At 46.7% G+C, this 27,712-nt stretch overlaps 2 protein-coding genes across 3 annotated transcripts in view; one reads left to right on the top strand and one right to left on the bottom strand.

Annotated features, from left to right (window-relative positions):
- The window catches only part of RAB1A (RAB1A, member RAS oncogene family), a 29,380-nt gene extending 27,396 nt beyond the window's left edge, over window positions 1-1,984 (top strand). The window contains exon 6 of the mRNA XM_063078910.1: window positions 216-1,984. Coding sequence (XP_062934980.1) covers window positions 216-413 — 198 coding nt within the window. The 3' untranslated portion in view covers window positions 414-1,984. The remainder of the gene's footprint in view (window positions 1-215) is intronic.
- On the bottom strand, window positions 1,868-26,911 carry CEP68 (centrosomal protein 68). Of its 2 annotated transcripts, none has more exons than XM_063078908.1 (7): window positions 26,774-26,911; window positions 17,768-18,170; window positions 14,594-16,120; window positions 13,069-13,191; window positions 10,396-10,492; window positions 6,240-6,413; window positions 1,868-5,165 (listed from the first exon to the last, which is right to left on the bottom strand). In XM_063078908.1, exons 2-6 carry the CDS (start codon window positions 18,125-18,127, stop codon window positions 6,244-6,246), a joined length of 2,277 nt encoding a protein of 758 aa, XP_062934978.1. In that variant the 5' UTR covers window positions 18,128-18,170; window positions 26,774-26,911; the 3' UTR covers window positions 1,868-5,165; window positions 6,240-6,243. The 2 variants fall into 2 exon arrangements, with proteins under 2 accessions (XP_062934978.1, XP_062934979.1); XM_063078909.1 differs by lacking the exon at window positions 26,774-26,911 and adding an exon at window positions 20,320-20,369.
- Between the last annotated feature and the right edge of the window lie 801 nt (window positions 26,912-27,712).

Genomic DNA, 27,712 nt, shown 5'->3' with positions numbered 1-27,712 from the left:
TTATCAAACTGAATTTGAAGGTATTGAATTTTAATTATGTATGTGTATGGAGTCAAAATCACCCTATTTAAAAATATGTGCACTCACTCTGACAATGACAATTTGTTTCTGTTTGGATCCACTGAACTTAGTCCTTTCATATTCTCCATTTCAGATGGTAGAAATGCACCAAGCAAAAAAGATTTTTCAATGTTAATTGTGCCTTATTCTCTTAGGAATTTGCTGATTCCCTTGGAATTCCATTTTTGGAAACCAGTGCTAAGAACGCAACGAATGTAGAACAGTCTTTCATGACAATGGCAGCTGAGATTAAAAAGCGAATGGGCCCTGGAGCAACAGCTGGTGGTGCAGAGAAGTCCAATGTTAAAATTCAGAGCACTCCGGTCAAGCAGTCAGGTGGAGGTTGCTGCTAAAATTTGCCTCCGTCCGTTTCTCACAGCAATGAATTTGCAATCTGAACCCAAGTGAAAAACAAAATTGCCTGAATTGTACTGTATGTAGCTGCACTACAACAGATTCTTACCGTCTCCACAAAGGTCAGAGATTGTAAATGGTCAATACTGACTTTTTTTTTATTCCCTTGACTCAAGACAGCTAACTTCATTTTCAGAACTGTTTTAAACCTTTGTGTGCTGGTTTATAAAATAATGTGTGTTATCCTTGTTGCTTTCCTGATACCAGACTGTTTCCCATGGTTGTTTAGAATATATTTTGTTTTGATGTTTATATTGGCATGTTTAGATGTCAGGTTTAGTCTTCTGAAGATGAAGTTCAGCCATTTTGTATCAAACAGCACAACCAGTGTCTGTCACTTTCCATGCATAAAGTTTAGTGATATGTTATATGTAAGATCTGATTTGCTAGTTCTTCCTTGTAGAGTTATAAATGGAAAGATTACACTATCTGATTAATAGTTTCTTCATACTCTGCATATAATTTGTGGCTGCAGAATATTGTAATTTGTTGCACAATATGTAACAAAACTGAAGATATGTTTAATAAATATTGTACTTATTGGAAGTAATATCAAACTGTATGGTGATAAGTATTGTTTAATTCTTATGGTTAAAGGGAAATAGAGCCTTGCATTATACTCAAAACAGCCATTTGTGTCTGCAACCAGGGCATTGTAGACCTACCTATTTAGAGCAGCATCCAATATTTGCTTTCTAGATAATATACCTGATAAATGACCTAGGGAGGCTTCTGTGCTGTGTAGGGATATAACCAAATTTAGTGGTTAAGGGAGCTCCAATTTTATGGAAAACAAATTTAGAATGTATGTTCTCTAGCCCATTATCTCTGGTCCTTCTCTAAAACCATTTGAAATGGCTTCACTGATCAATATTTCGTTAATTCATCTGTGGTAGAGGTGGAAAGCAGCACACCTTTCCTAAGGCAAATGATCAGACTAATGTGCTAATGTTTCTTCCATGCTGAGTCAGATGTCAACTATTTTATCCTCCACAATTGTATAACTTATGTTGGAGAGGAGTTTAAGCATTGAAGTAGAAAGCAGGAAATCTGACTGCCATAATTTAAGAAATTATATCCCTAAAAATTAACTGAAAACATGAATGCTGGGTGGGAATATAAATGAGAGAAATATATTTATTTCGGTGAAATTTTGCATTGTTAAGATTGTTAAATAGGACCTTCAAGATCCTAGAATTTGTTTTTATTGTGGGAAACAAAAATCTTTTGCTAACACTGGCATTTTAAGGTGACAGAAGTTAAAGATTATTTCCTTAGGCTGAAGTAGCAGCCAAAACATTCTTCACATAGGGGCTTGGGATGTGGCTGTTGGCAACACCTTTTATTGTGGGGTCTTTAATTTAATGATAAAATTTAAGCTAAAAACAAGCCAAAAATTATAGGTTTCTTTATTTTTCACTAAACAGACAATTGAAATATATGGTACAAAAATAAACGGTAAGATTATTGTAAAATGAAATGGACAGAATAAATAATTCAATTTAATTTTCCATCTATGAGAATTTCACAAATAAAATCATAGTTTACTTTGTATTATAGACGTGCTTGTTGGATCTCTTCATCCTCACATAAGGCAACTGACAAATTCCTTAAGTTACCAATAGTTATTTGGGTGAAGATCTTTTTTTAATGTTTAAAATGTTTTGTTTTTTTTGCCTTATCAATACAGTATAAAGGGGTAAAGAGTTCAGAAACAATTTTCTCAAGTAGTTAAATGATGCAAAACAAATATTAGACAATGTGATGCCGTGCACTACAGTTTTATACAGCAAAAGTCATTCAAACCGTCAGCTTATTCTTGGTAAGTTAGCAGAAAACATAAATTTATTTTAAGATGTGAGCATATTTACACTTAGTTCTTTTCCCCATGGCAGTTAAGACTGGGACTTACCATAACATATTTCAGCATGCAACACTACTTTTATGCATACACTAATAAATGCAGTTTTGAAAAAAATATATTCCCACTTCTCCCATTTTCGAGTACAAATATTTCAAGGCTACTATGGGCTTTAATAATCTTTTCACTTATAAAGGGAATTATCACTTGCCATGTATTAAATATAAGTGGCTGTCATAAATTAGCTTCCATAATAAAGAATATGCTAAATCTAAGCAGTTGCCAGCTCTGGGAAATCCTTACAGAATGATAGCCATTATGGTCTGAGCAGTTGTATATATTCTTTGACCTTGGATTGAAATTTCCTGTAGCATACATGTTGCCATTCCAACATATCTTACATCAACACTTCCTTGTGTTCCCATTTGAACTTCAAAATAGCCCTGTATTGGCATCATCTCCCATTTGCCAGTCAGCTTAGCCAGGATCTACAAGAACCAAGGCTATGAAATTGCCAGTCCATCTTTAGGATTTTACTGCCACTTCCCTGTGGACTCAAATTCCATTAATTTTAAGGGATTACTAAGAAATTTTATTCTAGTGTGGCACCACAGTGCACCAGCCAGGCTACTTGAATCTAACTCTTGGCCATGTTCATGGAAATGCTGCTGGCAGCATCTTAGTAGGCTGAAACAATTTTAGCTTGAGTTTTAAGGGAGGTCTTAAACGTCTTAAATCATGATGAGTTACAGAATTAACAGTTGTGTTGATACTCTTCAGTGACATTCACAGCCAAGCTCAGAGTTAGCACCCTTTAGTCACACCTCATTTCAAAGAGGATGAAGAAAATTATCTTAGATCCCCGTAGGTAAGGTAGCACTTCCTTGGGAAACAGGGTATTCCAAAATAAAACATTCCGTGAATATTCCTGTCAGTTGAAGCTGATTATGATTATTAGGTTGAATGGGAATAGAATGCCATATTCTGTATTCAACTGGTATAATATTGGTCAGTTTGTTTCTATGGGGTTGTCATCTTCAATTTTTAAGCCAACTAAGAGACTTATTTTCATGCCTGTCAAATACTAGTAAATAAATGAGTTTGATTCCCAAGGGCTATTCTGTAACATAGTGGAAAGGCATGTTCCAGTTTACAGCCAAATCAAAGAGAAGGTGAAATGTATTTTTAACAACAGAGGCCATAAGACATTCTGCCTTTTTAACCAATTCTAGCTTTTTAAGAATGTTTACATATATGCTTATAATTTAACGATTTGCTAGGGAGGTGTTTTTTGGTCTTTTAAAATCTCACTGTGTATGGGCTGTCCAGTTAGCTCAGAGTGCAATGTTATAACACCAAGGTCAAGGGTTCAGATCACTGTACTGGCCAGCTGTGAAAAAAAATCTCACTGTGTACAGAACCAAGATTAATATGGAGATGGCAGAATCATAAGTTTAATTCTGATCATTGCCCTTAAGCATCATAGTAAATCATACCATAGTAGCAGCAGGCACTTGAAATATTTAACGGCTATTTTCCAGTGACTGTAAAGTCTGAGAAATTTTGAAGCAGAAAAGTCACATTTAATAATAGAACTTTAGTTCCTATTGTTATTACACTTTTCTCCTTCCATATTCACTCATGGCCCAAACCTTTTTTTAAAGTGCTTTTTTTTAGTAGAATCTGCAATAACTGTAGCAATAACTGATTCTTTTCCTTCAAGAATCAATGCTTTAAATGGCTGATCCATAGTTTTTTTTTTTTTTTTTCTATCAAGGTACTTACATGTCAACTCCAAAGCAACAAAAAATTCCCTTTTTTCCTTCATTATTTAGTTTCTGTAGTGAACCAGGCTGCATGATCCTATCCATTCCCTTCCCTGACCTTGGACTACTCTTCCAAGAGAGAATAGGAGTAGAGGGATGAGTCCTCCCAGTGGTACCCTTAAGCTTGATCAATAATGGCTCAATAGCCATGCTGAAGCATGATGGCAGTTCCCCAAGTAACTAACACATCATCTATTTTGGGCTGGTATGGGGATCTGAACTCTTGACCTTGGGGTCATCAACACCCCTAACACATTTTAAAATACTAGTTAAGACAGGAAGGTGGAGCCTTAAGTCCTGGAGATGGCAAAAAGTGTCATAAATTGCCCAAAGTAATTTGTAGAGGTTCTGTTCATTTACCTTTTTTCTTCTACAGACTAAGGGTTAAAGTCTCTTCTATCTAAAAGTCTTCAGAGGGATTTACAAACCTAAGCTTCATTTTATGAAATGACCCAAGATTTTTGGCCAACCATTCCCTTTTTCAGTCTCTTGGGTCCTCTTGTATGCCTGAGAATACCAAGTATTTGGAACCTTCTTTCTCATATCAGCCTTCTGTAAACGACCTCAGCAGGTGGAATAGTCAGGATCTTTGTCTGCTCTTTTTTAACTGAATAGAGAGGAGGCAAGACCTTAAGTCTTATTTGGCCAAAAATTGCAAGGGTTGGCTGGTTAGCTCAGTTGGTTAGAGCATGGTTTTGGTAACACCAAGGTCAAGGGTTTGGATCCCTCTACCAGCCAGCTGCCACAAAAATTTTTTAAATTGCAAAGTCACATCTCAGTAGAGAAGCACCAAAAGGAAAACTGTAGTTTGGAAGGATTCATTGTAAATAAAAATAGTAACTCAACAGCCCTTACTTCAGGGAAGAGAAGGTATTTTAAAGCTAGTGTATTAAAGTTTCTCCCGTGACTTCAGTGTTGAATGACTCTTGCAAGGACTTCTTGAAGGCTTTTTTCCCACCAGTCAGGTTTTGGCAGATAGACTGCACCTTTGCCTGAGAAGTTGCCTGAAAGAGAAAGGAGCATGTGTTATAGGCATGAAGTTGCAGAGGAAGACACGACAGCAATCACCTGCCTTCATTTTATTTATTTATTTTTGGCAGATGGCCAGTATAGGGATCTGAACCCTTGCCCTTGGTGTTAGAACACCATGCTCTAACCAACTGAGCTAACTGGTTAGTCCCCCTGCATTCATTTTATAACTAAGATGACTACTCAAATTGCTTTGATGCAAATACAGGGACTCCGCCCTTGACATATCTACAGTGAATTCTTACTAGAAAATCTTCTGAGTTAAGCACTACAAACATTTTGTTGAAGAGAGGAAATTTTAGAGAAAGTACAGTCCAGTTGTGGACTTATGAAGAGCACTGGGCAGTGGCAACCCCAAAGTGGGCACCAACCCCCACTGTGCTCTCAGCCCCTTTTTCTTATCATTCCCTGTTGGACTTTGCCAAGGGATCAAAAGAAAGTTGTATTACTTGTTAACTCTCCGAGGCATATTACCATCTGTACCCCTAGCCTATTACGGAAAGCAGTGGAATGGGAAATTTGTGAAGACACTTTGTGGGGATGGGTGCAGAGTGTTATCAGTAACTGTGTTTCTATGGGCACTTGGTGCTGTCCAGACATGCTTGGAGATGGAGTACCAAAGGAGTTGGCAAGAAGAGCCTGCAGAACGGGCAGCATGACCACAGCCACATACAGGAGAAGCATACATATACAGAGATAAAGTAGGTATAGATAAGTTTTGCTGCTGTTGTCTTATGTGGTAGGGGTGGTGGTGAAGAGACTGCCATAGAAATGGGAACACAGGGCACCCTCAACCCAGCAGGCAGCAGGAGTGAAACCCAGTAATGGGAAGCACCACAGTGCACTTTTGTCACCAGAGGGAAGACCTGGCAATGGTAGTGACTCCTTTTTCAGTATCATGGACTGACTTCTTCCAGCATCTCATTTGTTTCATCAGCTCTTTGCTCAACAAACTTCTAAGAAGTAGTTGACTGTCTCAACAGGAGCTCTAAACCCTAACCAGCACTGGGGTTGGAGGGCAGATGTTCTTCTTAGGTCCCTCTACTTACCAGGTTAAACCTCTTCACATGGGTGCTCCTTTGCTGCCATCAGCTTATTGTCAGGGATGAGGGTACAGCCAGCCAGCATGTCCAGAGAAGCTAAGATGGAGTCATACAGGCGGTCTGCATGGCTCTCCAGCTCACCAGACTGCTTCGCAATCCTCCCAAGGACGTCCTTTAAAACTAACAATGAGATTCAAAGCAATTAGACCCCCAAAACCCATGCAACTGTTGCCCAGCATCAAAAAAACATACAAGCATCGAGCATATTTACATACACATATATATACATGTATATATATGTGTATGTATATGTATGTATATAGTGTGTGTGTGTGTGTGTGTGTGTGTGTGTGTGTGTGTGTGTGTGTGTGTGTGTGTGTGTGTGTGTGTGTGTGTGTGTGTGTGTCTTTCTTTCTTTTGGGGGGCAGCTTGCTGGTATGGGAATCTGAACCCTTGACCGTAGTGCATTATATATAGGATTTCACACAAAACAGGACCATGGCAATAGTTTCAGAATGTTTACCTTTCTTTTTTCACAACTGGCTAATGTGGGGATCCGAACCCTTGACCGTGGTTTTATTAGCACCACACTCTATAACCAACTGAGCTAACCAGCCAACCTGTCTTTTTTTAATGGTGATTCTCCAAGGACCTCTGTTGCACTAGAGGATCTATGTTGTTAACTTCTGATTAAAGCTGAGAGAAGAATTCACTGGCTGCACTTAGGAATTACATAATTCACAGAAAGGCAAAGGCACACAGACATAATTCCCTGGTGACTGGTATTACCCGACTTCAGAGATAAGACACAGGCACACCCATATCCTGTCAGGCATAAGGCTTAAATGAAATAAAACTTGTCAACATTAGGACACTGGGCTCCTACCAGGTCCTATCAACTTCTGTTGGCTGGGGGGTCAAGCATTTCACATATGGGTGGTGTGGTAATGTATTTGGGAATGCTTGTGGGCCCTTTTTTGTGCACCCTTAGTGAAAAGACTTAAAAAGAAAGTGATCTGAGAACAGGCTAAGACAAGATTGTTAGTTAGGACAAGATTCACTCCTACATGTCAGAAGTGTTCATGTGAGGAAGGGATGGGCTAGGGTCAGACTGCATCACACAGCAGGCTTGTTTTTTCTCCTAAAGCATTTATTTCTTTTGTTAAACACAAAGGCTGCCTTTGCTTCCTGTGCCTTTATCAGCTGTGTTAACATTCCCTAGTTTCCTGCCACAGCTGCAACATCTGCCAGCAGAGGAAAAGAAAGGGGAAGCTGTGTAGCTGCAGACAATGCTGACTGGGTGGGCGGAAGGAGAAGGAACACAGCCCCTTGGTAAGCCACATCAGTGTGGTGTCATCAGGGCAAAATGCTGTCCTGACAACTCACGAGAGCTGGCAAGGCGCTGCAGAGGAAACAGCCTGAGTGTGCAGTAAAGCCTGGCCGTGATGGTGGCCGGGCTGTGTTCTCCCCTCCACCTTCATCAGGCCTTTGCTCAGTCTTCCTGTGTGTTGTCAAAGGGGAACTTTATTTTTTTGAACTTTTATTTTAGACTGTTAAAATGTTTGGTTGGGGCAAATAAAAGAGAAGCTAGGAAGGGGGATGAAATAGACATCTTTCCCCAGTGAGATTTTTGTGTTTTAACAGAATACATCTAGGGGCCTGGTCTGGCCAATAGGTTTAAGACATTTGATCCAGTATAATAAAGGTTTGGGTGTGAGACAGTACTATCCAGTTGTACGCTTAACTTGGTCAAAATGTAGTGAAGACCTGCCAGATTTCCACAGGGAAGCCCTTGGCAGGAACCTGAGACGGACATTTTGGAGAGGGAAGTAGATTTTGGCTTCACATCCCTAAGGTTATTCTTGCAGCCAAGTAAGAAGGCAGGCTCTGAAGAGGCTGGGGGGGATGTTTGTGTGCTGACTCTCCTGACTCTGTGCTCCTGGAGGAAGAAAGGAAGTTGTGCACTTAGCAGGAGACAGACAGTGTGAAGTGTCAAGGGGAACTTGTGGTTTTTACAAAATACCCAAGCTCCTGTTATTCCAAGCAGAGGATGGGGAGGGCACTGTGTCAACCTGAAAGAGCCTGGACATATAATTGAGAACCACAGAAAACCCAAAAGCCTCTTACTTTGGCCAGTAAAATACCTCTAGACCCCTTTTGAGAGAAGGGTAAAGTGGGATGCTCTTATTACCAATAAGGCACTGGAAAATATCATTGAATTGATTTTTAAACAAAGATCAAAAAAACTGTAGCTTTTACGAGGCCTATTTTCACATGTGGCCTCCATGAGGAGTGGAGGTTCCTGGCAGTTGAACTCTTTGCCTCTCTGCTCAGGCCCCTGTGCCTCCAGACACTGTGACAGCAGCAAGGAGCCAACATACAGGGGCTCAGGCAAGCTGTCACTGCTCGTGTGGCCTGAGGCAGATTCACAACTAAGATGAGAGTAACTATAGTATCCATCTCACAGGGCTGTGATTAGATGAAGAAAAACCGATAGGCCAACTACTTCAGCTCACTGTTTGGCCCATAGTAAGTATTCTGTAAAATGCTAGTGTGATTACAAGTAGCAAGGACACTTGGCATTCTGAATTTCTGCCCCAAAAGCTGTTGTTTTGGCTAACAGAAAAAAAATCCAAAAACCTAAAAACAGTGCAAGACAACACCAGAAGAGCTAAAACAACAGCCTCAATAGGGCAGGAGATTGCAAAAAGCTCACAATTCACACTGGATAATCACTTCCTGCTGAAAACTCTTCAGTGGTCTTGTCCATCGAAACCTCTCTGACTATTCATGGTTCTCAGCTCTAGTGATTTTTCTTCTCAGGGTACATTTGGCAATGTCTACAAACATTTTGATCGTCAAACTGTTGTAGATGTCTGTGGGCATCTAGTGGGGCGAGGGATGCTGCTACGCATCCTGCAGTGCATAGGACAGCCCCCACAACAAGGAATTGTGGGCCCCCAACAGCAGTAGTACCGAGGCTGAGAAACGCTGCTCTGTGCCACCTCCCGCATATGCACCTGCCCACCACTCTAGTAAGGAAAGTGCCTCCTCTCAAGCCCCACCGTGCCTGTCCAGCTTTGCTTATGTGGTGTGATTCCAGTGTAAATCCCACCTTACTACAACACACAAACTGAAGAAAAAAAAAGAAAAAGAATAAAAAAAAAGAAAAAAGAAAAACCAAAACCAAACAGAAACAGGCATAATATAGATGGGCTCTTTTAGCACTTGGTTGTGTGAAGTCTTACAGGAAATCAGGGGCTGCTTTTGAGGGGCAGAAGTACATCAGTTCAAGGATTAACCTAGCATTCCAGCTTATCCTGCACATCTTATCCCCTCCCCCATAGGGACAATGATGAGTAGAAAGCCTTGGCAGCTGGCAAGCATAGATGTGCTCTTGAAGTCTGTGATTTTTACTTTCCTAATTGGGAACTCATCATACAAAAAGGGCTTGAACTTGGTTTACACGCGACCGCCACCCTGCCCCTCTCATCGGTTTTCATCTTTCCTTCGGTCCATTCCCTGAGAACAGACCAACTGTTCTCCAATCCTTTTGATCAATTCAATCCTTTTCTGAAACAAATCCTTCTCCAAAGCAGAACGCAAAGCAGATAATCAGAGAACAGTTCAACCTGAGCTGGGTAAGATGGGGAACCCCTGAGGCTACCAGTGACTACCCCAGCCACACTCTAAGGACAGCTGGATTCACACCAGGATTCCCACCCAGAACACCAGGGAAATAAGAAAGCAGAAGCAAAAAAGATTGTTGTTGCAGGCTTGATGCCTCATTTTTTTTATAAGTAAAGTTTTCTATTAGAAAGCTCATTTTTTGTTGTTGGGGTTTTTTTGGTGGCTGGCAGTACAGGAATGAAACCCTTGACCTTGTTGTTATCAGCACAGTACTCTAACCAACTGAGCTACCCAGCCAGCCCCTTGATGCCTAATTTCTAATGGTCTTGCTCTGATGACTGCAACTGTTTCATCGTGGGTCTGCAGGGGCAATGACGATGTGAGGAGCTGGCAAGCGGCCAGTCATGGGAATCTAAGGCAGTGCGTGTGGGGGGTACTGGTACTGGCTCCTCACTAGGGATGTTGTGGGTCCCTGAGCCTGCTGCTGAGACATACTGAGCTCTGGCTAAATTCAAAACCTCAAGCATCTCACCTGGGGTGTTATCCAACAGGCACTGAAGAAGAATCTCCCCCTTGTGTAAGACACTCTCCGTCAGGGACTGATGTTCATCTATATCTCTCTTAAATTGCTTAAAGCATATCAGGAAAAGAAGAAAAAGCTTCATTAGTACTGTTTTGTAAAGTTACTCAAAACACCATGCAAAGTAACTTGATTCGCCTCTGACTGTAAGATACATCCCACCCAGTCTGCAGAATCCCCCAAGTGAACAGTGCAGTAGTTTAACTTCAGCTTCTTTGAGCCCAAGGTAAACAGAGTCAATGGTTTTTTTCTGTTCAGTTTGACATCAGAAGCGTTTTCTTTCCCCTGGCAAAAGCTGGCCCATGAACAGCTGGAGTCAGAGTTTCCTTCTTGTCTCCCTCCTCATGGGATTCTCTGTAACTCACAGGGGGGGTGAGGGGATTCTCAAAACAAGTTGTATTCTATTCTAATGGGCCTGATAAGCAAGAACCACAAGAGATTTGCCACTAAGTTGACCACAGGGAGCTGCTGCCTCTATCTCAGTGTCCTCACTACATGCAGACCTCCAGGGTAATCACCCCAGCATCAAAGAAGCAGCAAGTCTCCTAAGCAGCTCATCTGTTTTCCCCCAGCAGCTACCAAGCCTTATAGCTGACTGTTTTTGATGTTCCTTTAGCAGCTGAGAAGTGTAAAGTCAAACCCTTTAGTCCAGGGTGCAGAACTTCGTGCTTAACATTTTGAAGTGATCATTCTACTCTTGGATTTACTATTTTCCTGTCTTCAGTTTTTCTTTGCCTTGTACCTATACTTATTATTTTATTCTCTTGTACTCTGTGTAGTTTTAATGCTGCCTTGACCCTACTGTGTTAAGACAAAATACAAGTATATGAGAAAATGAGTCACAGTTAAAATAAGTGAATACATACATACACATACACTTATACGAGGTCTTGATCTAAGCAGGAGTCACGGTAACTCATACATATGCATGAGCTGTGCACCATTCTGTGCAGGAAAGGAGTTGACAGTGCCATCCCCCTTTGTGACACAGTTGTGTAGGTGACACAAGAGGCCTAGGTTTCACTGATGTGCAAGAGTAACTCCCGGCTCAGATCTCAGCTCTACCCACAGAGCAAAATGATTGCTCTGGCTAGCCTGGAAGTCGAGGCACAGAGGATGGTATGAAGGATAAAACAGAGGGAATGGAGTTACTCTATTTGCACCTGCTCTGACAGGCCAGGAAAGGCCATCAAGATAATTCTAACAGGAAAATTTCCCTGCAATGTACTGTCTCTGGGCCTCCGACACACGTGGGAGCATGCATGCAGGGTCTGCACACAGAGGACCCTGGGACTCAGCCTTCCTCTCCTTCCTCAAGCTCACACTGGGCAAGGAACCCTTGACAACCTCTCTCTACACTGCAGGAAACAGCACCAAGGGTGGAGCAGCTGGCCCTGCAGCCCAGGCCCAGGCGAGGCTTTTCCCTCCTCTTTCCAACCAGGGTGTGGTCCCAGCAAGGCTCTGAGTCAGCTTGGCCCATGGGTCATGCAGCCCTGGCTCAGGAACATGGAAATCAGGCCCTCTTCTGCTGAAGATATGGTCAGGTTACAAAGTTGAAGAAACTCAAAGAACTGTCCAGAAAACGCTGTCTAAACCAGCATCAGGCTCAGGCCACAGAAATGGCCTCTGCTCCTTCATGAAGAAGTTAGAAAGGTTTGGCCAACCAGATGGACTAGAAGTCAGTAGCTCAGCCAAGGTTAATGTTATGCTTGGGTATAACAGCTATACAATTTATCCTCCAATTCAGGACACTCCTGAGAATGAAAGTGGACTAATTATGCCAGAATAAAAGGCACAAACTAGAATGTATAATCACCCTAAATATACATAGGATAGGATTGAGTTATCTAAAATCCACAAAGAAGTATTTTAAAATAACAGAAGCATAATGAAAAAGGCAAACAAAACAAAAGCCAGCCCCCCACCCACGCACACAAGCAAACTGATGTTAGATTTTTGTTTAAATACCATCAAAATGCCCTGTGTATATTCTGGAGTCAGTACAATTTCAGCTCAGATCCTTAAATACCAGCACAGTTCAATAGAACTTTCTGTGAAGATGAAAGTATTCTATATCTGCTCTGTTCAATGTGGTAGCCACTAGACAAATGCGGTGATTGACCACTTAGAATGTGGCTAGTGCAACTAAAAAATATTAATCTTTACTTTTACTTAAATAGCCATATGTAACTAGTGGCCCTGTAATAAATAACACAGGTCTATAGTTATAAATCCCTGAGACATCTGGAAAATTACATTGTAAATCATAAAGTATTTTTGTTTGTTTTGTTTTGTGGCAGCTGGCTGGTATGGGGATCTGAATCCTTGACCTTGGTGTTACAACACTACGCTCTAACCAACTGAGCTAACCAGCCATCCCAGTATTTTTGGTTCAAGATAAATATAATGTATTTTCTCCAAACTCTATTTTGGCCTGGGAAATAACGTGTGCATTTTATAAAGTTTTCAGCATTAAGAATTTGAAAGGGCCTTTGACTAGATTGCAGGTAAACAGTCAATTGAGCTATAACATACCAGGAATCAGTTGAGCTTTTACTTTGTAATCAAGTAATTTAGCCACTACTCTCCTGAGTGAACAAGCCAGAAGCCAGGACCACATATTACCCGGTAAAGCTGCAGAGAAGACTTGAGACCTGTAAGATTGGACCTGGGTGGAGTCCCGTGGTGTGTAACATCTACGACATTATACAGCCAGTGGATCAGTTCTTCCAGCTGACAGCAAAATGTCTGTGGAGACAAATAAAGAACACACGGTGTTACTGATGGAACTGATGTTTACACTAGCAAAAGGCTAAAAATATCAGGGGGATTCAGGAGACAGATGTGCACCTTTCCAGAGCTTTCCCTCACTGAGGCATCAGTCCCCCTTTCCTCCTCCCTGGCCTGTCCCCACCCCATGACTCTAGTCTTCCCACTGCTAGGGCAATGAAAAGCCCCACTGGGTTCTGTCTCCTTCAGCCTGAGGTGACACCAAAAATGACAGGCTGAGAAAACCCAGCCCTGGAGGTAGGAGTAGAGCAGCCAAGGGAAGATCAGGGATGGGGAACAGCCGAGAAAGGGTGTGCCTGCCATGGAAACCAGTTCTCAGATCAGCACCATTACTATCTAACGGCTTCTGTGGGAAACAGGAAAAGTAAAATAAATGACTAATAAAATGACTAACCTGAACCTACAGCCAAAAATGACACTACCTCATGGTATCTCAATCTTTTGTCACAAAAGGGCACACGATAACATTTGTCCTACTTGCTTCACAGGACAATTAAAACCATCCATGTAACAGCCAGGAAGGCGAAGCCCTCCCCGAGGGCAGGGACGCTCTGGCGCACAGGCCATCTGCTCCGCGGCAGTGCTGGTGTCACAGGGGAGGCAGGGCAGTGGACACTTGGAGTGGGGAGAGGCACCGTCCTGGACCTTCATCATGAGTCGGACTGCGTGAAGCCCTCGACATGCATTATTTCATTTAATCCATACAACACCCCAAAGAGGCAGTGCTCCACATTTTACAAACAAGTAAACTCAAGAGACTGAGCCAAAATTCCAAAGACACATGATTCAAATTCAGATCTGCCTGACCCTGACGACCCCATTCCATGCAGTATTAATTATGCCTGCAGATGGTAATAGGTGGTCCACAAAAGAAGGTTCAGTGACCAAGAAGTCTAGGAAACGGCACATCCAGTGCCCCTAACTTTGCAGAGTGACACCACTTTGGCAAATGAAGCTCTGAGAAGTCCTACCTTCAAGAAGCCACTCACCTTTGCTTAGGCCAGTTTCCCAAAGGCATCTGTGCACAGAACCTTTTGTGCAGAACACCTCTGAGCTGGGAAGCAGCCAGGGGCGGTTGTGAAGAGATCAGCCTCTGTGGATGGTCTGCCTGGGTCTGATTCCTGGCTCTAATCCTTGCTAATTATAAGTGGGCACGTTACCTGACCTTGCTGCCTTTTTCTCCAGTGAAATGAGAATAGTGTACTTATCTGGCAAGAGTTGTAAGGATTAAATAAGATAAGGTACAGCACAGTGCCTGGTACATAAAAAGTGCTTGGTCAGCGTTCACCAGTTTCCTCACAGTGTTAGTAGTGGCCTGAGGAAAGAAGAGATGAGACACTTGTACACAAAGCCTCTTTACCTTCACACACTGTACCAGCGATTCTTTTCCCTGCTCTCCTCCCTTCCTAGGAAGCTGCCCTTCAGCCTCTGGGTCTGAGAATGGCCACCGGTCCAACACAGCTGGCAAGGAGGTGCGTGTTTTCAGCAGTCCAGAGGAGCCCCCGAGGGCCTGGCTGCTCACCAGACCGCCTTCCCCTACAGAGTGCCGAGCACGGGCCAAGGAGCGCAGGAAACAGTGGTTTTGGCCCTCAGGGTCCCCAGGCCGTCGCAGGGCAGCTGTCGATGGAAGCTGGCTTTGGCTAGAGTCTGATGGGAGGGAAGTCGGCCCGTTACTTTCTGACACTTCCAGGGAGCTCTGCCCTTCGGCAGCCCCAGGACGCAGGGTCACCAAGGTGGGAATGGAACCTATATATGAAACCAAACTAGAAACCTGTGACAGCCGAGTAGGCAGGGCAAGATACTCGTCCTCACTTTCCAACTCCTCTGATTTCCATCCAGGCTCCATGCAGGCAGGGTGCCGGACACTCTGGTCAGCCCCCTTCTCTCTTTCTGGCCTGGGAGAGGGCCACCTTCTGTCCCATGTCCTCAGCTGGGGAGAGCCCATCTCGAGGCGCTTGTCCATGGGTAACCAGTCCTTCACGCCCCTTAGGGCTGGCTGTCTGCTATCCCGAGGAGCATTCTTGCTGCCTAGGTCTCTGGGGGTAGACGCGAGCTTGCTCCAAGATGCCAAGCCCATGTTGCCCTGCTTCTGGTGCACTCCAGAAGGCCACCGCTTAAGGCTTGGCTCTCTGGGCCCAAAAAAGGGAAGGGCAGTGGCCTCTGCTGGTGGGCAATTCGGGGAGACATTAGTGGGTGATTTGAGGGTGCTTGCTGGGGAGACAGAGAAGCTATCCAGGTCCACACCTGAGTCCTGCAGGACAGGGTCAGCCGGCACATGGCTGTCCAGGTGCTTTGGGAGCTGAGGTCCGGGCCTCAGTGGGTAAGTATAGTCAAGCAGGTCTTCATACTCTTTATTTGGGTTCCAAAGAGGGGAGTGGCGATCGGGAGAAGGAGGCAGGGAATCTGGCAGCACACAGGCCCAGTACTCGGCCTGGAAGGAGAGGCGCGTCCTGCCCAGCCCAGCAGCATCACCTCCAGAGGACACAGGCAGTGGCGACCACTGGAGCTGAGGCCCTGGCCCCACCACAGAGGAGGGTGCCTGGGGGACAACCAGCTCCAGGGAGGAGGAGACCTCGGCAAGGGAGCAACTCTGAGGCTCTGCCTTCTTTTGGTGACCCTGGAGGCTGCTGCCTGTGGAGCAGGCAGAGATGCTACAGCTGGAAGGCTGAGGAGCAGCGGTCCCCGGGCTCTCCGCAGACTTCCACCGTGACGGGAAAGGGAAACCGGAGATGTCGGGCCGCTGGCTGAGGTCCAGCACCCGGGGCGAATCAACTGGTGACGGGTCATCTTCGGTATCAGCATCATGTCCTGAGCACACAGCTATAGTTCTGGGGACATGAAGAGTCTGAGGTAGCTCCTCAGAGGCAGAAAGCTTGGTCTCCTCCATCTGCAATGATACAAGGGAAGAAAAAGCACTCAAGTGAAAATAATTAAACCAAAGTTTTCAGAGATGACAACTCAGGAGTTTTCTCGTAGGCCCAGATGGTATTCAGGAAAGATCTCAAAATGACAAGTCTGCTGCCTGAGGCAAGAAGCAGACGAGGAGTGTGAGCTGCTGGTGGCCAACATGGAGACTCGGCCAGGTCTGGGAAGCAGCACTGTCGTCCCCAAACTGATGCCCGGCCCCAGCCCTTTCAAAAGTCCTTCCTCCATAGCTATTCAGCTTGTGAGCGAGCAGAACGCAGATGGCTCTGTCATGCTGAATCTGGAATACACTGCCTGACCTTTGAGATGCTTGTCCTGGGCAGACAAAATGCTCGATCCTTCTGTTGCTGACAGGAGACATCTAAACCCAGCAGACCCGACGCTGCTCGGCTCACACACCAGTGGTAACTGAACACTGGCAAAACAAGCCATTCGTCTCAGCTTCTTCCCATTGAATCTTTAATCTGCTCGATGAAGAACTCACCCAAGGGAGGAAGGATAGTACAATGGTTAAGGGCACAGGCTTTGGAACCAGAAAGACCTGATTTCATCCCCTACTGGAATGTATGACTTTGAGCCTTGCTTCTCTCCCCTGTGAAATGCAGACACTAACAGCACCACCTCCTCAGGACGTAAGGATGAAATGAGCTTGTGTGAAAAGCACATGGTGAGAGTTTAACAAAGAACAGGCATCATCTTAATGAGCACCAGACTCAGACTCACGAAACGGCCATTCCTGTGTTTGCTTATTTGCTTCCTGCCTCCCAGGTGACAGAGCCTCCCCCCGCCCTGTGCTCTCAGCAGGTGGGGCGCTGCCTCTCTCTACTCTTCCAGTCACCCTCAGAGGCTCCTCACAGGATGGGGCTGCGTGGGGGCAGCATGCAGCAGCCAATGCCACATGACGCTGAGATCAAAGCCATTCCCAAGAGAGGCCTTAGCAGGCAGAACATCACAGGCTGTTAGAGCTGGGAAGGACAGGTCATTCAAGTCACCTTCCCAATCATACCAAGGTCCTGAAAGATTCAGTGATTTGCCTGCATTCACAGAACATGGTAGGATTCCCTGCCCATATGACTCCCACTAGGAGAGGCTGCCTAGGGTCAGGGAGGCCCCCAAAATTCTCCTTAACCAGGGACAGTGCCATCTAGCACAGGGCTCCAAGGCTCTGACTGGTCCCCTGGGTCCCAAGGGGATTTAGTGTCAGTGCTCCAGGAGCCCACAGCCCTGGACCCTCCTTTCCCAAGTCTCCTCAGGGCCCCCTGAAGCCTTCAGATCACCCAGTCAGAAACAGGACAGGGCTCCTCTCGTCAGATTTCCCCTGCTCTATGCCCCTGGGCTGCAGGCTCTTAGCCATACCATCCCTGGTCCTTGAAAGGTCACCAGTCACACTCTTGAGCAAAAGGAGACGCCATGGTCAGAGCTCCCTTCTGGCCCTGAGGCCCAGTTCTCCAAGTGACATTGCAAAAGAGAAATCATCATCCCCAGGCTACTCTGGTCCCCAGCCTGCACAGTGACTGGGAAGGGACGGAAGATGGTGATCAAATGCTGGACCATGCTCCCAAAGGACAGCAGTGGGTCAATCTATAGTCCCATTTGCCTTAGGACCTACCTGGCTTCCCACAGAGTACAAAAGGTCTCCAGTCCCCATGCTGGCAGAAGGAAGCAGGCCACCAAGCGCAGGCTTAGGCCCATCACCTACTGGCCTTCCGGTGGTATCATTGGCCTGTGGCTGATAAGCTCCAGAGGGGCTGCCTGGGTCAGCCCCAGCCCGGCAGGCAGGGGCAGGTAGCCGCTCGGTCCCCCACACAGGGCAGACAGGCCCTCCCTCAGCTTTGAGGTGTGGGGGCTGCTCCCCACTCACGGGCCCAGAGATGTCTGCCTCTTGCTCTCCACAGCTCCATCTCCTGTGGGACTGTGCCTTTGTGTCTGCAGATGCTTCCACCTCTGCCTTTTCTTCACCCAGGGCCATTGAGCCGCCCCTAGGTCAGGGCTCCTCTGAAGGCTTCAGCTCCCTACAAAACAGGAAGGGGGGAAAAATAAAAATTTTCAACATCTGCACCCAGGAACCCTTGCTTTTTAATGATTTAGTCTGGCATTTTTTTGGCCAGAAGAAAAAGAAAACAAATAATGGCTACTTCCTCAGAGGAGCACTGAGATCTAGCTTTTCCTTGGCCCCAGACCCTTCCAAAGGGGATGCAGAAGCACATCATTTTGTTCTCTGCTTTTATAGTGGCCGGTACCAACCCCAGCTGCAGGCACCCAGGAAGATCAATGCAGGCCCAAATTACAGGCAAGGCTTGGGTCCAGCCTAAGACACCTTTTCGCCTTGTCCCTTCCTAACCCCACTGGGTAAGAGGCCCAGCTGGGCCCTCCCTGTAGTGGCTCTGTTGTCACAACATCCCCATCAGCAGGCAGCTCAGGCCTGCTTCTGACCGTTCTTCTACCCTAGAGAACAGCAAGTCAGGGCATGCCCAGGTCTCGGCTGGGCCCAGAAAGGATGCTCCCCATGAGGCCTGGCTCTGCCTGGCGGAGAAGGCAGGGCCCTCTCAAAGCACAGATACCACACCCAGGCTATGGAACAGGTGCGGGCTTCTCATTCCAAGTATGGCCAGTGACCAAAGAGAGAGAGAAACCAGCCGACTCCCTGCAGGCTAGCTTGGGTTATGCTGAACCTGTAACTGAGGGAAGCTGTGGAAAGCCCAGCAGGTAACAGCGGCAGTGTCACACAGCGCATGTGCGTGGGTGACAAGAGGGCAAGAGAGCAGGCAGCTGCAGGCAGGAGAGGGAGGAAAGAGTCGGGACATAGGACCTGCACACAGGACCCTTTCAATCCCAAGAGCTTCGGGGAAAACAGAGGGAGACCACCCAGGCCTAAGTGTGCCAGCAAGGGCTGCTGCTGGGAGTACTGGGGGCTGAAAGGCCTGCAGGAGGAAGACTAACTCTGGGAGGACTTAAAAGGGGAGGCGAGGGACCCAGCAGCACCCAGGATGTTGGCAGCTGCCTGGTGTGCACCCGGGCTGACCTCAGGGCTCAGCCTGGACAGAAATAGCCTGTTTCCTCAGAGACAGGAGGTGAAGCGACAGCAAGAGGTGGCGCTGGTGGTGGCAGAGGAGCCTGCGAAGGCGGAAGCGGCTGTGGCTGTGGGAAACACAGCCTGGGTCGGCGCCACATATACCCTGTGCCTGCCCATACTGGAGTGCAAGAGGGCCCTGCCCTACCCTGCCTGGCTGTGCAGATGCGGCTCCAGCCTTCAGAGGTGAGCCTGGAGAAGAACATGCACTTCACATGTACTCTTACTTAATTCTCATGACCTCCACATAGGGCAGGAACTAATCAGAAAAACATTTTGTTGTTTTGGGCGGCTGGCTGGTACAGGGATTGAACCCTGGACGTTGGTGTTATCAGCACTGTGCACTAACCAACTGAGCTAACTGGCCAGCCCCAAATATTTTTTTGACAGGTAATATATGTCTCAAATGTAAAATGTACTATAGACGTGAGTCTCCCTCCACTCTTATCCCCCATTCCTACACTAAAATGAGCCAGTGCTGCAGCGCATTTATAACAGTGCCTGGTGCACACTGTGCACCAAGTGTCAGCTACTGTCATTAGTGCCATGGGGGACGTTGACAGAACCAGTGTAACGGTCACCTTACAAGGAACAAAGGAGCCAAACAGGAGAAAAATGCAGCCAATTCTAACATAAGTCACACAGAATACTTACTACTAGAAACTCCCACAAAAACAGGCAGTCTTAGTTTTTGTGTATCACTCCTGTCTCTGGATGCTTATGCAGACCAACACAAATATTTATTTTCATCCTTTCCCTTTTTTTTTTTTTTTTACAAAAGGTGTCCAAGTGTACAGGTACATTATTCATAACCTAGCTTTTCTTTATTTTTATTCCTAACCAATCCATGGAGAGTTTCCTCTTTCTTTTTCACCACTATAAGGATGCACTCTATTTTATCCCACCAGTCCCTTATTAACAGACATTTGGGTTATTTCCCATATTTTGCTATCACAAACAATGCTGGGATGAATAACCATGTATACACATCATTTGCACACAGGCTGGCATGTCCACAGCATAACCAGCCAGATGCAGACCACTGAGGCAAGGGGCACCTGCACGTGGGCTTCTGACACACGCTGTCTCACCTGTACATGTGAGTGCCAGGTTCCCACAGGAGGCAGGGCCTCTATTCTCACTTCACAGATAGGGAAACCAAGGCTCCAAGAGAGTCAAGTCCAGGACTGTCTGACTCCAGAACCCAAACTCTGTATGAACCAACTAAGGAAGGAGTAAAAAAAAAATAGATGAGCACACCATGGAGTGGAGGGAGAAGACTGGGGGAGGGACAAAGAGAAGACTGACCAAGTCCTGCTGAGAAAGAGGCTTTCACGGAGCTACATCCTCACCTTGTGGCTCCCTGAGAAACTGCACATGAAGACCTTTACAGGCAAGTTGTGTTTTCACAACTGTGGGAAAACACTGAGCCCATGAGCTGAAAAAATTAGAAGGAAGGCTGAATCTAGCCCACAACTCCCAATTGCTACTTCTTGCTCCATCCCTAAAAACTCTCAGTGGTCACAGCTCCCCCTGTACCCCTCACTAAAGGGTGTGCTCTTGAGGCCAGGTGTTGGAAAGAGATGATAGGACAGGAGAGGGGTGCAAACAAATTATCTCTTTATTTTGATGATGCGTGTTTTGTTTGTCTTGTCTGGACCTCATTATTCAAAAGAGGAGGTATCCACTTATCCTGGAGAGTGGTGAGCTATGATGGCTATTACAAGCTATTCAGGAGACACCCCTAAGTAATTTACAAGGATACACAGAAACCTAAACTAGGTTAACAGTGTGGCCAGAGACCTTTCATCAACCGGGTAAGAAGGTGTGAAATTCAATGATTTTCATGAATGGTACTTATGAAAAGACAGAATTATAGGTGGTTATTTTCTGAGTTGCTTATTTATTAATCTGCCTGACAAGTCATTTTCCCCCCAACACTATACAAATTTATTATGAGAACTAAGACACATGCAAAAGAAAAGAATAAAAACCAGTCTATGACAAAGCATTCCAACTGGAGTATGAAATGCTACCAGAGGCAAAGAAAAGGAGAAATCAACTGGGATAGAGATAATCAGGGAAAACTTCTGGAAGTAATGACTGTTGAAGACAAACCACTCTTAAAACATCAATCATGTTGAAGAAAACACTGGCCCAGGCTACGGTAAACGCACAAGTTTTGGATTCCTAGGGCTCAACCCTGTCTGCCTTTACCAGGTGCGCATCTGTAACACTGCATGAAGGGCTGATCCTCATTTCTACAGATTCTAGATCATTCCTTCTAACCCTCTGGGGTGGGGGATTCTGCTTGGACCCTTTCAATGAGAGACAACTTATCCTTCTCAGAATTGCCCGATACACTGCTCAGACTGGGGAACATGTCTTGCTGTGTTGGATCAACACCGTCTCCCAGGTCATTAGCTTTAACCAACATACTACCATGGGGCCTCCTGCTCTCAGATCACATTTTACAGTGTTCCTGGATACTAACAGTCTGTGATGGGACAGAGGCCTCAGCCAGACTCCTCCCTAATAAGGGAAATGCCAGGAGGTTGGACTGAGTGGCAGGAGGCATCAGAGCACAGACAATGAACAATGAATTCAACCCTCCCTCTGAGAAAGGTCTGTATACACCAGAACCACCCCGTGCTTCGTCCAAACCAAGAGACAAGCACATGAGCTTCAGGACATTCTAGGGACCACCTGGACTGTGCTATTAAAATTCCCCATTAGTTTCCAGGACCTGCAGAGGCTGCATGACCCACCGGATATAATTAGGAGTGATGTAGGCTTGATGACTCTTACCCTACAGTAAAAATACGCTCACGCATCATGCACGTGGTAACACTAACTCTTGTAAGCCCGGACATCTGACGCTTCCTGGTATCTGCTGCCCCACCCTCTGGCAGTCCTGTCACAGCTGCCCAGGCTTCCTCCCACTTGCTCCAGTCCAGGATAGAGAAAAGAGGACTGGGAATTCAGGGGGAGGAGTGATGTTCTGCTCTTGACTAAACCACTCAAATAGATGAATGATGGACTAGGGAGCAATTCTCTGAATAAAAAAGGACTTTCCCCAGGATTCTTTAAATCATGAGCTCCCTTTGAAACAATATCATTTATATTAACTTTGCCCCAAAAGGCCTGTCCTGGCAAGGACCATCTCTGTACCCGAGCACACAGACAGCCACCTGTGCCAGCCACAGAGGCCAGGTGCTGCTCGACAAAGCAAGCCCTACCAGTTCAGAGGCCAAAATCTTGAAACTTGTTTTCACAGAAGGCCACAGGTGTAAGTGATAAATGCCATGAACACACAGTGGCAGAACCTTGCCAGAGAACCAGACAAAGAAGCTCTCCATGCTGCTCTTTCTCCAAGAACTGCCCACAAGGAAAGGGGGATAGGGTGGGATGGTAGGACCCAGCACGAACAGGTTGCCGGAAGGCTTCTGGGGAGCTAGATTTATGGGAGAAAAGAGCTTAAAGCCAGAGGCCAATCCAGGCGTGGGAGGCAGCATGAAAGGCTAAAGACATTATGTGGGGGAAGCCAACAAAGGGGCAGTCACAGGAGGTGACTCTGAGGGCTTCCTCAGAGCAGGGCGGGTGCCAGGAAAACTGTGGCTAGAGGTTGGAAACTGGGAGGGCAGTGGCGAAGAGCACTGCCATGCCACCTGTGCCTTCCTTGGCTGTACAAGGCCCCTGGAGCCCCTTATCCTCCAGACACCCCATCTTCCCCCTGAGGGGTAGGTCACCCTGGGTGGGTACTGAGTCCCCCTTGCCTGCAGATGAAGTCAGAGTAAAGTGAAAATGAAGGACAGACTCAAAGCTATGGCCTGGCAATGGGCCAAGGCCATCCCCACGATCCTGGGGCACCAATAGTCCCTTTCTTCCCCCCCAGGGCTGCTTCTCTGTTTTGCTTACAGGCAGCAGAACAGGAGGAGTCCCCCAGAGCCCTAGGAGGAGGCAATGGGTCCCTCTAGACCATGTGGTGGAGAGGGCTGTGGGTCAGGCTGCTTGGCTCACCTGTTGGCTGACTGACTAGGACCACCAGACAGCCTCACGTCAAGGCCAAACTTCTAACTCTGTGTGAGAGGTCTTTAAAGAGATGCAACTGCCATAATCTACAAGGAGCTCTGCTGAGCTCCCAGCCACCCCTCCTCTCAACCCCAAGCTCCCTGGTCTCTGCAGCAGTCAGCAGAGTGTCCCTGTCCCATCAAAGGTCAAAGTATGAGGATGCTGAGGGCTGAACATGTCAATCAACTGCACCCTTTCCCACCAAAGAGCAAAGCAGAAAAACAGCTTCCCAGCAACAAAAGCCACTCCTACTGTCAGAGGAAGCTGCACCTGGGCCATATGGCTGCACTTCCACAGGCCGGTGCTTATACTATATTGACAGCTTTCTATTAGGCTACACGTATGAAGATTTCTAAGAATCTTATTGATTTCTCAACAGACACTATTAAGAATGCCACTCCCTGTAACACAGCATCCTCTTTGGGGAACCAATGGGAGAATAATTCTCTGGTCTCAAAAACAGAAACAGCTGTTTGTACTGAGCAGCCAGTTTGTTTTTACTTTACAGGTATTGGCAAAACTGATAAAATTTCCCTCTTTGTTCTGGCTGCTAGCAAGCTCAGGGCCAAATATTCAGTCCCACCTGAGTAAATGTACAGGGCAGAGAGGCACTCACCTTTTGTGCTAATCTTGCCCTTGACTTCTTTTCTTTCCCCCATCTGCCTCAAATGCTTTTCATAAAAATCTTTTTACACCAAAAGTATCTTGGAAAGATTCCTCAAATCACTTTTTGGGACAAGAAAGAGGAATTGTTAAGAACAGAATAAAGTAATAAATAGGAAAAAAGCTCGTAAATGCAAGATTTTATTCCAATACCATAAGAAAATAAAACCTGTTTACCAGTACTTCTAAAAAGCAAATGCAGATACTTAGGTTAGTACTTTAGTACTCAAAGCGTGGTCCAGGACCAGCAGAATCCATATCACCTTAGAGCTTGTAGGGAATTCAGACTCTCAGGCTTTGGAATCAGAATCTGCATTCTAGCAGTATCTCCAGATGATTTGGTAATCACAATAATGTCTTAGAAGGACCAGACTGGTAAGTAAGACTGTTTCAGCACCCTAAAAAGAAACAACTATAAAGGCTTTACAACCATTCATAGAGAGTATATAATATGCCAGGCACAAACGAGAAGAAAATTTATGGACTTGGTCCTCAAGGCTTTTGCAACAGGACAGTAAGAAAAGTTCACATATTGTGGCATTTTTGTTTTTAATGGCTCATTATAGAACGTCACAGCTGGAAGGGAGTCCCCAGAAAGAACAGTATTTCCTAGAAAAGATTCAAGATTCATTGTGGCTATCCTAAAGACAGAATCAGAGACCTGAATCTCTCCTGTGACAGTAAGGAGGAGAAAGGTATTTGTTTTCGAGACTCCAAATAATTTAAAAGAAACTGACATGTTAAGGGGGCTTACAGCTGGAAGGAAATGCACAACTGAGCCTGTTTCCTGTGACCAGAAAGTGGTACAGGAAAACCTGGAAGTGAAGAAATGTCCCCCAGGGGTTGTATCTGACACCTCCAGGTCTGGCAAATAGGTCTAAAGGCAACTGGAAGGCTTCTTCCACTTTTCACAATGTTTGTGAGCAACTTTAAAGATAGGAGACAGTTTCTTCATGAGAACAGACTTAAGTTATAAGGACAGAAGCCACTCAAAGTTCACCTCTTCAAGCTTTGCCCCTCTGGATGAATCAACCACCCTAAAGATTTTTTGTCAGCCATATCAGTTCCCATCTATTTTATCCCTCTGCTCTTACATGACCATTTCGAGTAACAGATCACATTAAGAGTGCATCAAATATTGCTGTAAAACTTGGCCAAATTATTATTTGGCACCTAATTAATCTCTAGAGAGTGGTTAAGATTCTAGATGCATAATCAGATAATCTTCTATAGAATACTTTTCCTGGGGGGGGGGGGGCGCAGGGAGAATCAGGAAAGGCTTAAGAGACTTTTTTAAAATCAAGGATCAGATAAGGCCCAAAAGGCAGAGAGGTGCTGAAAGGTCAAGTACTATACAGATATTTAGTACTGGTGAGTCTGTTCAAGTATCTGTTTATTTTTATCCTAACAACTGTTAACAGCTACTGAGCATTTTCCTTCTGCCAGAAACTATGTTAGGTGCTTTATATCAATATTTTATTTAATCCTCAGAACCCACAGATTAGAAACTTTTACTACTCCTTCCATTTTACAGATGAGAAAACTGAGGCACAGAAAAGTTAAATAACTTATCCAGAGTTAGAAACATGGCAGAGCTAAAGTCTGATCTGACTTAGAGATCCTGAGCTCAGCTGCCTCCCTAATCTGTGAGAATAACTGACCCAACAAGTTAAAGGAATAAAAGTTTCTGTTTTCTCAACTTTTGCTAAACTGCTGACTTTTTTGACTTCCATCACCACATGCCTGCTAGTTCCAAGCACTGTGCTATGAGTTGGGTAAATTACAATACAGTGTGATGTGTAAAATCGGAGGCCACAGAAGGTAGCCCAAAGGAGGGAGTGATTATCAGTGTGGGGTGGGGAAGAGCTTTAAAAAGCTTTCCAGAAGAGGTGAAACTGAGTTCCTTGCTCTCTTCTGTATTGAGTGGCCCAGAATTGACCCATGCGGTTGGAAAGCACATGGAGCAACAAAATGAGAAATGACTTCTACTTGTTTTAACCGAGTCCCAGAAAAAAATGACCCAACATCCTTTGTCATGCACTTTAACACCCTTCATACCCTAGATCTGAGAACTGTTAGGGTATTTACCAACGCTACCTCCCTTAGTATGAAGTCCCCATGAATTCCCAGTGAGGTCCAATTTGCCCTGGCACTGGCAGGTTTCCGCTCATTTTTATTACAAACAATACACCGAACCCAACCTAATAATTATAACGGGACTGGATTAGGTTTGGACGTGCGCCCTTGGGGTGCTGAGAACTGTTCTGGTGATGACAGCTGGAAAGGGTTGCCTCCAGGCGCAAAGTGAGACTTCGTGCTTTTCCCCTCAGCATCTGGGGGCTGCTGCATTCACGACGATAAGAAGGCATGATCCGTCTCGATCCTTCCAGTGGCGATGGCCCTGGGCTGCGTTGGCCCGATCGAGGAGCAGGGCAAACAGCGCACGCCGAGAGAGGCGGGGGGGCGGGGAGACCGACTTGCCCGCGGCCCAGGCCGAAGAGCGGCGCAGCTGCCCCGCCGCGAGACGCGTGGGCACGCGGGCCCCTCGGCGGGTCTCGCCGCGCCAGGCCCGATTCCTCGGCCGCGCCCGCACACGCCGATCCGCCTGCAAGATGGAGGCGAAGGCACGCGGCGCCGCCGCCCCAGAAAGCCTTTGTGCCCTCCTGGCGGGGACGCGAGCGCGGCGGCCCGCGCGGCTACAGGCCTCGCAGACTGATCTGGAGAGACCCGAGCGCGGGGGCTGCCCGGGGCCGCCGCCCCCAGCACCGCAGACGCCCAGACACCCGCGCCCGCGCGCCGGCCACTGCCTACCTGTCGCACCTCCGATGCGTCGCACGTCCCGAGCGGCCCCAGCAACCCCATGCGGCACCCCGAGCCAGGGGTCCCAACCGGCGACCGCAGCCCTCCCGCCCGAGCACTGGCCGCCGGGGGCGGGACCGAGCGCCGGCCACGCCCTTCGCCCCCCGCCCCTCTCCCTCCGCGCGCAGGGCGCCTTAGAACAAGCGCGGCCAATCCCAGCCCTTAGCCGGAGGCGAGACCAATACGAGACCCGCTCCTGAAAGAAGAGCCCACCTCTTGCGTCGCCTTGGCCTATGGGAGGCCGGATCTTCTTCGGCCGCGTCCGCCCTCGCCTTCAGCGCTGCGGCCTCAGGTTCGCCGTTTCGCGGTGGGCTGCCTCGTGCGAAGGCGCGTAGTCCTGAGGCGGGTGGGCAGGGGTGGGTGCAGTGGGGCGCCCTCTCCTTGCGTGTAGGTCGCGCCCCGACTCCCGCGTTTATTCGTTCTTTTGCGCAGGGGACACGCAGGTTGCCGGGGAGGAGGTCCCACAGTCTTACCGTGTGTCTGTTTATATCGCGTCTAAACATCCGGGCGGCGTGAATGAGGACCAGGCGAGTGCTCCTGGTGGCACTGCAAGAGCGGGAGGGCGAGCTCCCAGGCCGGGGGATCGGGGACAGCTTCAGGAAGGAGGCGGGACTTAAGCTCGGAAAGGATGGGAAGGTGTGGATCAATGAACCGGGAGCTGCTTAGCGGCTCTCCGGGCACCGTGGTCCCAGGGGAAATCGGTGATGGTGTCCGCAGGGTAGCGGAGCCAGCTGTGGGAGGCCGTGATGAGCATCCCCTCCCCGCCAGCAGCGAGGCCTTGGAGCCTAAGGACACAGCTCGCGCTTCAGCTTTTACTGCTCACGGAATGCTGAGGCATTAGGAACGACCACCAGGCTGGCTTGGGGAAGGGGTCACATTGTAACCTACGTC

The sequence above is a fragment of the Cynocephalus volans genome, chromosome 14 (assembly GCF_027409185.1).
Source record: "Cynocephalus volans isolate mCynVol1 chromosome 14, mCynVol1.pri, whole genome shotgun sequence".
Taxonomy (NCBI): Eukaryota; Metazoa; Chordata; class Mammalia; order Dermoptera; family Cynocephalidae; genus Cynocephalus; species Cynocephalus volans.
This window is presented reverse-complemented; position numbering and strand designations above follow the sequence as displayed.

What these genes read in the sequence shown, in the direction of transcription:
- CEP68 (XM_063078908.1), bottom strand. Translation starts at nt 18,127, where the DNA reads ATGGCCCTGGGTGAAGAAAAGGCAGAGGTGGAAGCATCTGCAGACACA. An exon ending in CGCTGGTACAGTGTGTGAAG is followed by an intron (nt 13,192 to 14,593) that starts GTAAAGAGGCTT and finishes TTGTCTCCACAG; the next exon opens with ACATTTTGCTGTCAGCTGGA. An exon ending in CCTGTTGGATAACACCCCAG is followed by an intron (nt 6,414 to 10,395) that starts GTGAGATGCTTG and finishes TCTCATTGTTAG; the next exon opens with TTTTAAAGGACGTCCTTGGG.